The sequence below is a fragment of the Oncorhynchus clarkii genome, chromosome 21 (assembly GCF_045791955.1).
Source record: "Oncorhynchus clarkii lewisi isolate Uvic-CL-2024 chromosome 21, UVic_Ocla_1.0, whole genome shotgun sequence".
Classification (NCBI taxonomy): Eukaryota; Metazoa; Chordata; class Actinopteri; order Salmoniformes; family Salmonidae; genus Oncorhynchus; species Oncorhynchus clarkii.
Genome location: NC_092167.1, coordinates 44,008,459 through 44,021,584, shown reverse-complemented (window position 1 = coordinate 44,021,584; position 13,126 = coordinate 44,008,459). Strand labels below are relative to the sequence as shown.

Here is a 13,126-nt window from a genome sequence, read left to right as displayed (position 1 = left end):
TCCACATATGGGGGTGGTGGTTGTGCGGGTAGCACCTGCTGCCGTATCCTCACCACCACTATTTCATCAACAGGATTATCTCTCCACGCCCGATCGGCCAGAGAGAGATACAATTTAGGTTTTTCTGTTCCTGGCAACCTACATCTTCTTTCCCTGGTATTTCCCTTTTCTTTTCTCCCCCTGATCTCTTCCTCGCTTCGGGCTAACCACACACGGGCGGTGTCGAGCCCTTCTGTCCATCGCTTCTCTACCTTGTCCCCACAAACCCTATTTATTTCTTTAATCATTGATTCCAGTTTTTCTTTATTTAAACGTCCGTCAAATTCATACTTCTTTCACCACTTTAAACCGAAATAGACATTTATTTTATCCTTTTGCTCCATATAGCGCTCATATCCCGTTAATTCCGGGACCTCCTTTGAGGATTTATTATCCATGTTTGATAAATCCTTGCCGTCACTAGTAGCTATGGTATTTATCACTATCTATGTGTATATATTTCTATGATCTATGTATGTGCTGTTTACCGTTACCTAGCTACTATAGTTGCTTTTCTGCCTGACTATGTGTGTGTCTCTTTAATGCTCACAATGTATATGCTCACTATGTATATCTCTTTAACCAATGTGTATCTATAGTTCTGTTCTAGGGTATATTTACACAGTCTATGTGTATGTGACATTTGATGTGTGTTTTTCCTTTCTGGAAACTTTATCTATAGAGTTGAATGTCGATAAGACATTAGGTCTCACCCGGACAACTATGAGCTTTTACCCAGGGGTAGTAAATCCCTAGTTAACCTCCTATTTCATGTTGCATCATAGGACTTTTAAAGTTAATATCTCGTATCTCACTCCACTATATTAGGCTTCCCTCTCCTCCTTTTTGACCAGTTAGTTATTGTTTGTACAAGATGAACGTCCTATCTAACAACACTCATTTAGTATCCCTTCTTAATCTCGGGCGAACGGGACTCTGTTATTAAGTTTAGTTTTATTTGTGGTAGCGCACCTCACCTCAGGTCATCGCGGACCTGCTTTCCTATCGATTTTGGTTCAATTATAAAGTAGAACCCCTTTGTGAATCTGTTTGGAATAACAAATAACAAAGCTTCTATAATTGATCAATTCTGAACACTTTAGAACAACAAATCAAAGATATCTTAAATCATTCCCCCCAAAATTGTAAATAAAGATTTTTTGACGGTGTATCCCGTCACCGTCTCTGCCAATCTTAGGTATATACCGGTTCCCGGTTTGAAGGACCAATTGTTAAGAGTATTAAGTTCTCAGTGTTCATAAACCAAATTGAATTGATTACTCAGCCTGATACCCAGAATTTGTAGGAAACTGGATGGAATGAATCAGACGGAGGCCCAGCTACAATTGTCAGGAATGTTTATTTAGAGAGCTCTGCCTATCATTTCCGGTACATTGGTCTATATACCTCACATTTCATCATAAATGTCCCTCCTCCTCTCAGATACAATGGCAACATAGTTCACAAGTCTTCTCGTACTCACAAATTGTCTGCCACCTGTTAAACAATCTACTACAAGCCCAAGGTCTCTCCCCTCCCTGGGTGGGGACAGAATGTCCTGTAAGGAACACAGTATTCTAGCCGGTCTGACAATAGCTCCATTTGTCTCTAACAAGGAACAGAAAGTCCTTGTTCTAATTCTTGACTAAAACTACACACATAAGATTTAGTGTTATGATTCTAATAAGATTCATACAATCATACAGTGACAGGGTAGTATTTGGTTAGTTATCGTACTACATTAAATGTATACATAATTTAGTCATTATTCATAAAAAATCCCATAACAGCATCGCGATTTTAGGCTTGTGTGCGGCTGCTTGGCCAAGGAAACCCATTTTATGGGCACATTATTGTGCTGACGTTGCTTCCAGAGGCAGTTTGGAACTTGGTAGTGAGAGTTGCAATGAAGGACAGACTATTTTTACTCGCTACGCGCTTCAGCACTCGGCGGTCCCGTTCTGTGAGTTTGTGTGGCCTCCCACTTTGCTCCTAGACATTTCCACTTAAGTGATAATGCCCTAGAAGCTTGTGTTTGGAGGATATCTGATTGGCACTATCGTTGGCATGTGTGTTGTTATCCTCCGAACACCACCTTCGAGGGCATTATTACTTTTATACAACAGGTTACCAACATATTCAAATAATGATTTACATATTTTAATTAAAAAGGTTTTTTTGTTTAATTTATTCATACTTTTTCATCCTTCCACAAGATATAGTCCCGACACAAATCTAGTGTTGCTACCCAAGCCAGCTGGACGTTTGTTCTATCGTTTTGGTTGCCAGATCCAGTCGTTAAGCCTCTTTGTTCCGTATCTATGGATGCGACACAGTTGTTGGTTCTAAATATTCCTTTGCCATACCGGCTGGCAACGTTTTTATCCCTTCTTTAGCTAGCAAGCCAACTATGACTAACTTACAGTCACGTCAAACAGGGCAGCCAGAATAACAACAAAGTAGCTGCATTTGCATTTGTTTAAGCTGCTTTCTAGAGACATTTATTTGGATTCATCCATAACAATGAGCTAATGAGGTGTGGTTTCACCTGGCATAGAAAATGTGCTCACTCATCAGGACATTGTTGTTCAGAAGATCTAGCCAACAACTCAAACACAATCACTTCAAACTGAAGATGGAAAGACGGCAAACTAGCTGCACTTCGTTACGTTTGACCTGTTTTCTATTGATATTTCTTTGTATATATACATAAAAATGTGAGTGTTCCGAGCGAATGAATCTCCCTGGTGGATCAGACATGATTACTTTTATCCCACAGCTCGTTAGAGAATGGACCTTTGAGCCACATGTGAGGGAACAAATCGGCCGCAGTTCATGCTCAGTAATCTCTCTCTCTCTCTCTCTCTCTCTCTCTCTCTCTCTCTCTCTCACTCTCTCTCTCTCTCTCTCTCTCTCTCTCTAACATACATTCATACACTCAGCAGAATACACACCTGAATATACACACACAGCATCTGAAGACAGTAGCTCCTCCCTGTGCTTATAGACATGCTGGGTCTCTGTGGTGTGTCTCCATGTGTCTCAGTGTGTGGGGAGATGAGTATGTGAATCCCAGCGCTGCTCTCTGTCACTGTTGATAAGTGGTAATTGAATTCTGTGGGCTGAGCCGGGCTGAGCCGGGCTGGGCAAGGCAGGCAGGACGTTGCATGAGAGGGCCTCATCAGTCCTGCACCTTTAATTGCGGCTGGCAGGAGCAGACTGGAGACCCATGTAGGCCATAGTCTCTCCCTCTAATTTCTCCCTCTCTCTACCCCCCCCCCCTCTCTCTCCCCCCCTCTCTCTCTCTCTCTCCATCTCTCTCGCTCTCTCTCTCTCCCCCTCTCTCTCACTCACTCTCTCTCTATCTCCCTCTCTCTCTCTCTCTCACTCACTCTCTCACTCTCTCACTCGCTCTCTCCCTCTCCCTCTCTCTATCTCCCCCTCGCTCTCTCTCTCTCTCTCTCTCTCTCTCTCTCCCTCTATCTCCCTCTCTCTATCTCCCCCTCTATCTCCCCCTCACTCTCTCTCTCTGTCTCTCTCTCTCCCTCTATCCCCCTCTCTCTATCTCCCCCTCGCTCTCCCCCTCGCTCTCTATCTCCCCATCACTCTCTCTCTTGCTCTCTCTCTCTGTCTCTCTCTCTGTCTCACTCGCTCTCTCTCAGTACTTCCACCTCCCCTCCACCCCTTTCTCCCCTCCACCCCCTCCACCCTTGGTCAGCTAGCTGACGTCAGTCTAAGTGCTTGTGACAGGGGCAGGTTATGTGGGTGCTGATTACGCTCGTTGGCCTTACCTGGACAAAATGCCTGTGTAAGTGTCAGGTTCTGTTGTGAGAGGGCAGGAGGGCGGGCCAAATCCTGCTCTGCACTGTTCTCTCAACCCAGCCTCCTCTCCTGCTTTTCCTGTCCTCTCCTTTACACAGTGTGGCTGATCCTTTGAACTCTGTTCTTCACGGTGCGGCTGATCCAGTGAACTCTGTTCTTCACTGTGCGGGTGATCCAGTGAACTTTGTTCTCCACTGTGCGGGTGATCCAGTGAACTCTGTTCTCCACTGTGCGGGTGATCCAGTGAACTCTGTTCTCCACTGTGCGGGTGATCCAGTGAACTCTGTCCTCCACTGTGCGGGTGATCCAGTGAACTCTGTTCTTCACGGTGCGGCTGATCCAGTGAACTCTGTTCTTCACTGTGCGGGTGATCCAGTGAACTCTGTTCTCCACTGTGCGGGTGATCCAGTCTACTCTGTTCTCCACTGTGCAGGTGATCCATTGAACTATGTTCTCCACTGTGCGGATGATCCAGTGAACTCTGTTCTCCACTGTGCGGGTGATCCAGTGAACTCTGTTCTCCACTGTGCGGGTGATCCAGTCTACTCTGTTCTCCACTGTGCAGGTGATCCATTGAACTATGTTCTCCACTGTGCGGATGATCCAGTGAACTCTGTTCTCCACTGTGCGGGTGATCCAGTGAACTATGTTCTCCACTGTGTGGGTGATCCAGTGAACTATGTTCTTCACTGTGCGGGTGATCCAGTGAACTCTGTTCTCCACTGTGCGGGTGATCCAGTGAACTATGTTCTCCACTGTGTGGGTGATCCAGTGAACTCTGTTCTTCACTGTGCAGGTGATCCAGTGAACTCTGTTCTCCACTGTGCGGGTGATCCAGTGAACTCTGTTTTCCACTGTGCGGGTGATCCAATGAAATATGTTCTCCACTGTGCGGGTGATCCAGTGAACTCTGTTCTTCACTGTGCGGGTGATACAGTGAACTCTGTTCTCCACTGTGCGGGTGATCCAGTGAATTCTGTTCTCCATCATAGAAATGTATAATTGTCTGCAGTCCGCGATATTGAAGTCGAAAGTTTACACACACTTAGATTGAAGTCAATTTTTCAACCACTCCAAAAATATATTGTTAATACGGCTGCAATCCCAATACCGGGATCGATATGACAACTACCAGTGAAAATAGAGGGCGCAAAATTCAAACCACAGAAATCTCATAATTACAATGAAGATCTGCCACCCCCAGAAAAAAAACAGGAAGTGGAATTTCTCAGGTTTTTGCCTGCTATATGAGTTCTGTTATACTCACAGACATAAGTCAAACAGTTTTAGAAACTTCAGAGTGTTTTCTATCCAATACTAATAATAATATGCATATATTAGCAACTGAGACTGAGGAGCTGGCCGTTTACAATGGGCACCTTTTCATCCAAGCTACTCAATACTGCCCCTGCAGCCTTAAAAAGTTAACAAACAATAGTTGGTTAGGACATCTACTTTGTGCATGACACAAGTAATTTTGTTTTGTTTACAGAGATTATTTACAGAGATTTTTTCACTTATAATTCGCTTTATAACAATTCCAGTGGGTCAGAAGTTTACTTACACTACGTTGACTGTGTTTTTAAACAGCTTGGAAAATTATTGATAATGATGTCATGGCTTTAGAAGCTTTTGATAGGCTAATTGACATCATTTCAACTAATTGGAGGTGTACCTGTGGATGTATTTCAAGGCCTACCTTCAAACTTAGTGCCTCTTTGCTTTACATCATGGGAAAATTAAAAGACCTCAGAAAAAAATTGTAGACCTCTACAAGTCTGGTTCATCCTTGGGAGCAATTTCCAAATGGCTGAGGGTATCACGTTCATCTGTACAAACAGGTTTAACCTCTAGTTACTCCCCATCCCGCATGCGAGAGCGTAATAATCGACTGACACTAATTAGCATAACACAACGGACATAAATATTCCTAGAAAATATTCCTATTCATGAAAATCACAAATGAAATATATTGAGACACAGCTTAGCCTTTTGGTTAATCACCCTGTCATCTCAGATTTTCAAAATATGCTTTACAGCCAAAGCTAGACAAGCATTTGTGTAAGTTTATCGATAGCCTAGCATAGCATTTTGTCCAGCTAGCAGCAGGTAACATGGTCACGGAAATCAGAAAATTAAATTCAATCGTTTACCTTTGATGAGCTTCGGATGTTTTCACTCACGAGACTCCCAGTTAGATAGCAAATGTTCCTTTTTTCCAAAAACATTATTTTTGCAGTCAAAATAGCTCCGTTTGTTCTTCACGTTTGGCTGAGAAATCGCCCGGAAATTGCAGTCACGAAAACGCCTAAAAATATTCAAAATTAGCACCATAATATCGACAGAAACATGGCAAACGTTGTTTATAATCAATCCTCAAGGTGTTTTTCAAATATCTATTCGATAATATATCCACCGGGACAATTCGTTTTTCAGTAGGATCGATTGGAATAATGGCTACCTCTGTATTTTACGCAAGAGTCACTCTGGGAGCCATCAGGTGACCACTTGCACAATGTAGCCGCTTACGGGTATTCTTCAACATAAATGCGTAAAACTACGTCACAATGCTGTAGCCACCTTCGGGAATACGGAGAAGAGTAATCTGGTTGATAGCCCATTCACTGCTCAATAGGGACGCATTGGAACGCAGCGCTTTCAAAACATGAGGCACTTCCGGATTGGATTTTTCTCAGGCTTTCGCCTACAACATCAGTTCTGTTATACTCACAGACAATATTTTTACCGTTTTGGACACTTTAGAGTGTTTTCTATCCTAAGCTGTCAATTATATGCATATTCTAGCATCTTGTCCTGACAAAATATCCCGTTTACTACGGGAACGTTATTTTTCCAAAAATGAAAATACTGCCCCCTAGTCACAAAAGGATAAACATCATGGGACCACGCAGCCATCATACCGCTCAGGAAGGAGACGCGTTCTGTCTCCTAGAGATGAACATACTTTGGTGCGAAAAGTGCAAATCAATCCCAGAACAACAGCAAAGGACCTTGTGAAGAGGTACAGGTACAAAAAGTATATATATCCACAGTAAAACGAGTCCTATATCGACATAACCTGAAAGTCCGCCCAGCAAGGAAGAAGCCACTGCTCCAAAACCGCCATAAAAAAGCCAGACTACGGTTTGCAACTGCACATGAGGATAAAGATCACACTTTTTGGAGAAATGTCCTTTAGTCTGATGAAACAAAAATATAACTGTTTGGCCATAATGACCATTGTTATGTTTGGAGGAAAAAGGGGGAGGCTTGCAAGCCAAAGAATACCATCCCAACTGTGAAGGGTGGCAGCATCATGTTGTGCCTTGCTGCAGGAGGGACTGGTGCACTTCACAAAATAGATGGCATCATGAGGCGGGAAAATTATGTGGATATATTGAAACAACCTCTCAAGACACCAGGAAGTTAAAGCTTGGTCGCAAATGGGTCTTCCAAATGGACAATGACCGCAAGCATACTTCCAAAGTGGTATCAAAATGGCTTAAGGACAACAAAGTCAAGGTATTGGAGTGGCCATCACAAAGCCCTGACCTCAATCATATAGAACATTTGTGGGCAGAACTGAAAAAGCGTGTGCGAGCAAGGAGGCCTACAAACATGACTCAGTTACACCAGCTCTGTCAGGAGGAATGGGCCAAAATTCACCCAACTTATTGTGGGAAGCTTGTGAAAGGCTACCCGAAATGTTTGACCCTAGTTAAACAATTTAAAGGCAATGCTACCAGATACTAATTGAGTGTATGTAAACTTCTGACCTACTGGGAATGTTATGAAAGAAATAAAAGGTGAAATACATAATTCTCTCTACTATTATTCTGACATTTCACATTCTTGAAATAAAGTGGTGATCCTAACTGGCCTAAGACAGTTAGGATGTCAGGAATTGTGAAAAACTGAGTTTAAATGTATCTGGCTAAGGTGTATGTAAACTTTCGTCTTCAACTGTACATTTTGCATTCTTATTACCGAAAGTTAGTTTAGGCACTCTCAGTGTATTAAGTGTTTTATGGTTGAGAACCTGCTGAAGAGATGTCAATTAGTGGTCTATGAAGAAATTACCCAGGTGGATCTACGTAATCACAACAAGGTGTCCACGTTTTTCCAAACGTCTATGGGTGAAGTCAAAGTAAACATCCGTTTTTGACTTTTAAGTTGAGACACTGTTACCTAACTGAAAGCAAAAACACTCTTTTCGTACTGGGGGTTTCACATCTTGTTAAATTAAGGGTTAAGGTTTGGGATAAGTTTAAAATAGGGTTAAGTTTAGGAATGAATTCAGAGTGGTTAAGGGTTTAAGTTAGGGAAAGACTTAAAACAGAAAAACAAAAACGATTGCCTAGCACTGGGATTGAGCACTCAACCCTCGGCACCAGAGATCAGCTTTTACCCTGGCATGCTCCAGTCTACTTGAAGGTAACAGCTTTTACCCTGGAAAGCCACCAGGCTACTTGAAGGTAACAGCTTTTACCCTGGCAAGCCACCAGGCTACTTGAAGGTAACAGCTTTTACCCTGGCAAGCCACCAGGCTACTTGAAGGTAACAGCTTTTACCCTGGCATGCCACCAGCCAACCTGAAGGTAACAGCGCTCACCGTTGCCCCTAGTGGCCCTTTTTGAAGACAATTCTAGATTTTCTGGGACCTGGATGGATGTCTTACTTTGACTTCAAACTAGATCGATCTCCCTGTGATTACAAAATAACACAGACAGACAGACAGACAGACAGACAGACACACAGACAGACACACACACACACACACACACACACTACACGACATGACACTACACACACACACACACACACACACACACACACACACACACACACACACACACACACACACACACACACACACACACACACACACACACACACAAAGACACACACACACCAGGCGGTGCAGGGAGAGAGACAGACAGACAGACAGACAGACAGACAGACACACACACACACACACACACACACCAGGCGGTGCAGGAAGAGAGACAGACAGAAACACACCAGGCGGTGCAGGGAGAGAGACACATAGACAGACACACCAGGCGATGCAGAGAGACACAGACACACCAGGCGGTGCAGGGAGACACAGACACACCAGGCGGTGAAGGGAGACACAGACACACCAGCCGGTGAAGGGAGACACAGACACACCTGGCGGTGCAGGGAGAGAGACAGACAGACACACACACACACACACACACACACAACACCAGGCGGTGCAGGGAGAGATCCTCACAGATGAACACTCTCATACTGTGACTCACTGTGATTATTAAGTCTGAAGTCATTCATCAGAGGTCCCTCTCTCTCTCTCCTTACTCTCTCTCATTCTCCTCCATGACTCGTTCTCTCTTCCTCTCTCTCGTGCCCTTTTTACCTCTCTCTCTCTCTCTTTCTTTGGTAACTGGAAAGGGAGAGAGAAATGCCAGAGTGTGATTGAACAACACCTTCATGTTCTAATGGGAAGCTTAGCCTCTGACTGTACTATGAGAGAGAGAGAGAGAGAGAGAGGCACAACTATGACAACATAACCACCAAAAATGGGTCACAACTCCTGCAGCTCTGCAGAGCCGGGTCGTGTCCTGCCAGTCGCCACTAGTGTAGTACAAATGCACTTGCCTCTGGAAACTAATATCCATAATGCACGGGGCTATGGTTAATGCATTAAGGGATGTAGCTGTGGGTAGTTGGTCCTTCCTGACACCTCTGACACAGTGTACTACTCTCTGTCGGGACTGTCACTCCTTTCCCTGGTGTAATGGATATCATCTATCACCCAGTCCTCTCCCTGGATGGCTAGCATACTGTGCTGTGTGTGCTGGGGTGAGGTGTGTGTGTGTGGTGTAGTGTGTGTGGTGAGGTGAGGTGTGTGTGTGGTGTAGTGTGTGTGCTGGGGTGAGGTGAGGTGTGTGTGTGGGTGCATGGTGTGCACACATAGGTGTGGGTGCATGACTAGGGTTGCAAAATCCAGGGACCTTTCAATATATTCCGGATTTCCATCTTATTCCGTCCTGACTCCGGGAATGCTCCAACCGGGATTTCAGGAAAACCAGGGAATTTATTGAAAGGTCATGGTATTTTGCCACCCTATGCGTGACCGTTTGTGTGTGTGTGTGTGTGTGTGTGCGTGCGTGCGTGCGTGCGTGCGTGTGTGTGTGTGTGCCACAGTGCCTTACGTTTCTGTGTGTCCCCCCCGTGTGATAGTATTTGTTTACCCAGTGACGTATGCCCATGGCATTAGTATCTCTTCATCTCTCCAGGTTGTACAACAACAACTATGTCCTCAGATCTGTTCTCAGATCTGTCCCACCATCATTTCCCCATCCCATTATACACAACATGCATCAGTAAAGATGGATACCACTTGCTGTAATAGGATTTTAAGACAGCTAAGCAGATTTGTGTGTTTGATGTCAAATTGTATGACTAAATACTAGACATTGAGGAACAACTTGTTTTAACCAATCAGCATCCGGGATTAGAGGAAGTGACGGGACTTTCAATGTTGTTGTTTTGCTTCACTAAACCCACGGGACAGATTAAGCGCAATCACTGACGGGCAATTGGAAAGGATGTAGACAATTGAATTGATGGAAGCCACAATCTATCTGCAATATTAACAGCTGATCTACCACCTAAAAAAGATGTACTAATAACCACTGACGGCTCCAATATGATCAGAAGCTGGGAATAGCTCCCGCAAGAGAGTGACGGTTGTCTGATGCCTAAACATACGGAGTGGCATAATTACACACCTTACTGTCCCGGGTGTATCATACACCCACTATGCTGTCTCAAGTGTAGACACCGGACGTTTTTGGGAGAGCTTTTATCTTCGACACACAATAGGAGCACTGTACTGGGGGAGCGTGACTTTGTTACTCGGAGGAAACCGTTTTGAGCGGTGGATGTGATGAAAAGAGAATCTGACCTCTCAGGAGCGTTACTGTAGTTTCTCTCTCCTTGTACTGGCTTCTGAAAGTTCATGGCTTAGTTTTTGTCATGACGTTAAGTCAGGGAGAAGGACCAAGTTTGAGGTTTAACCTTGATTCCCCTTTGTTTGGCTGCTTTTCAAGAGATTGGCTGTTCTGTCGGCTTGACAACAGCACCACTCATAGGTTGGCTGTTCTGTCGGTTTGACAACAGCGCCACTCATAGGTTGGCTGTTCTGTCGGTTTGACAACAGCGCCACTCATAGGTTGGCTGTTCTGTCGGTTTGACAACAGCACCACTCATAGGTTGGCTGTTCTGTCGGTTTGACAACAGCACCACTCATAGGTTGGCTGTTCTGTCGGCTTGACAACAGCACCACTCATAGGTTGGCTGTTCTGTCAGTTTGACAACAGCGCCACTCATAGGTTGTCAGCAGTACTGCAACACCAGTACTGTAGGTTATTTTATTTTATTTATTTAACTAGACAAGACAGTTAAGAACAAATTCATTTTTACAATGAGGAAAGGTATGGGATATAAGGCAGGCAGGGCTAGCCTAAATTATTCAATGTCTCGCCCTAATCCAATAACTCTTAAACATAACCCTAACCTTAACCTTAACCCCATAACCCTTAACCTAACCTTAACCCAAAACCCTAAACCTAACCTTAACTCCTAACCTTAAACCTAAACCCTAAGCTTAAAATAGCCTTCTTCCTTGTGGGGACTGGCGAATATGTGCTTTTTTTTAGGACACAACCAGCACACACTCACAATCCTCCTGAAACAAAACATCTCACTTGCCAGCCTGAGCTCCTAATTACTTTTCCTCCGTATTCATGCTTTCCATTCCTCCCTCCATCCCTCCCTCCGTCCCTCCGCAGTGCCTCTTCTCCCCATCTCTCCACAGGCGGCATGGCAGCTGTATGCAGGCAGAACAAACAGGCAGGCTAGGGGTTGTTAATTGACCGTGGCTCTCCATAGAAGCCAGCTTAGACCCGGCTCGATCATCCAACCCTTACACACACACACACACACACACACACACACACACACACACACACACACACACACACACACACACACACACACACACACACACACACACACACACACACAAACACACACACACACACACACACAGACACACAGACACACACACACACACAAAACGCTTACACACAACCACACAGCCCAGAGTGGGGAGCCCTTAGTAATAGTTAAGGTATGAGGGGCATAGCAATAGCAATGTGGAGCGAGAGGGAGAGAGGTAGAGAGAGAGGAAGAGAGAGGGAGATAGAGAGAGAACAAGAAAAAGAGAGAGGAGGAGAGAGGAGGAGGGAGATGAGAGAGGAGGAGAGAGATGAGAGATGAGAGAGGAGGAGATAGATGAGAGAGGAGGAGAGAGGAAGAGAGAGGAGGAGAGAGTAAGTAAGATAACTTGTGCAATTAAACATGCCACACATTCAGTGTATACAGTTTGCCCCATCTTTCTCCTCTTTGGACGGTTTGCCCATGACTGAGTGTTGCAGATAACAGAATTTTGAACAATACGATTGGCTAATAAGTTGGTGTTGATCATAGCTCAGCCCTATTGATGGTTATCCTGTCCAACACTTAATGGTGATTGGTGAGATGGTAAACTCAGAGTTTTCCACTACAATTTGTTCCATTTATGAGCTATAAAAGGGAATATTACATAATCAATATGGTGTCTCTACTGAGTAAGAGGTAGACCACGGTGATGAAGTGTTCTGGTGGCCTTGAGAATGGCCCTGATTGGGAGTACGGTGTGTGTGTGTGTGTGTGTGTGTGTGTGGGGGGCGGGGGGGGGGGGGGAGTGTCTCTACAACTACCATAAAACTGCTGACAGAACTAAATAATTTCAACTCATCAACTACACTACTCCTCATTCAGATATTACCACATTACACATCCCTTATCCGTATCTACCTTCTGACCTCTGACCTCTCTCCCCTCCCCTGTCAGGTGATCCTGGTGAGTTCGTCCATTAACGAGCGGGACCAGTTGCTGTTCATCAGTACAGACGAGGGCTCCTCTTTCCAGCGCCAGCCCCTCTCCTTCACTGCTGAGACCCTCCTCTTCCACCCTAAGGAGGAGGACAAGGTGCTGGCTTACTGCAAGGAGGGCAAGGTGGGTCACCATCAAACGACCACGTCACAGTCCGATTGTTCCAGACTTAGACGTCTGTTGTTTTTTTTATGAGGAGATTGCCCTGAACAAAATCACCATCGTTCAGCTGCAAAACAGTCGATCAAAAGCTATTTTCTAATAAATACGGCCACTTACT

General features: G+C 44.6%; 1 protein-coding gene across 1 annotated transcript in view; it reads left to right on the top strand.

Moving 5' to 3' along the window:
* LOC139379087 (VPS10 domain-containing receptor SorCS2-like) overlaps positions 1 to 13,126 on the top strand; it is a 418,987-nt gene that overhangs the window by 331,612 nt on the left and 74,249 nt on the right. Inside the window, exon 4 of the mRNA XM_071121886.1 lies at positions 12,805 to 12,969. Within this exon, the coding sequence (XP_070977987.1) occupies positions 12,805 to 12,969 (165 nt within the window). The remainder of the gene's footprint in view (positions 1 to 12,804; positions 12,970 to 13,126) is intronic.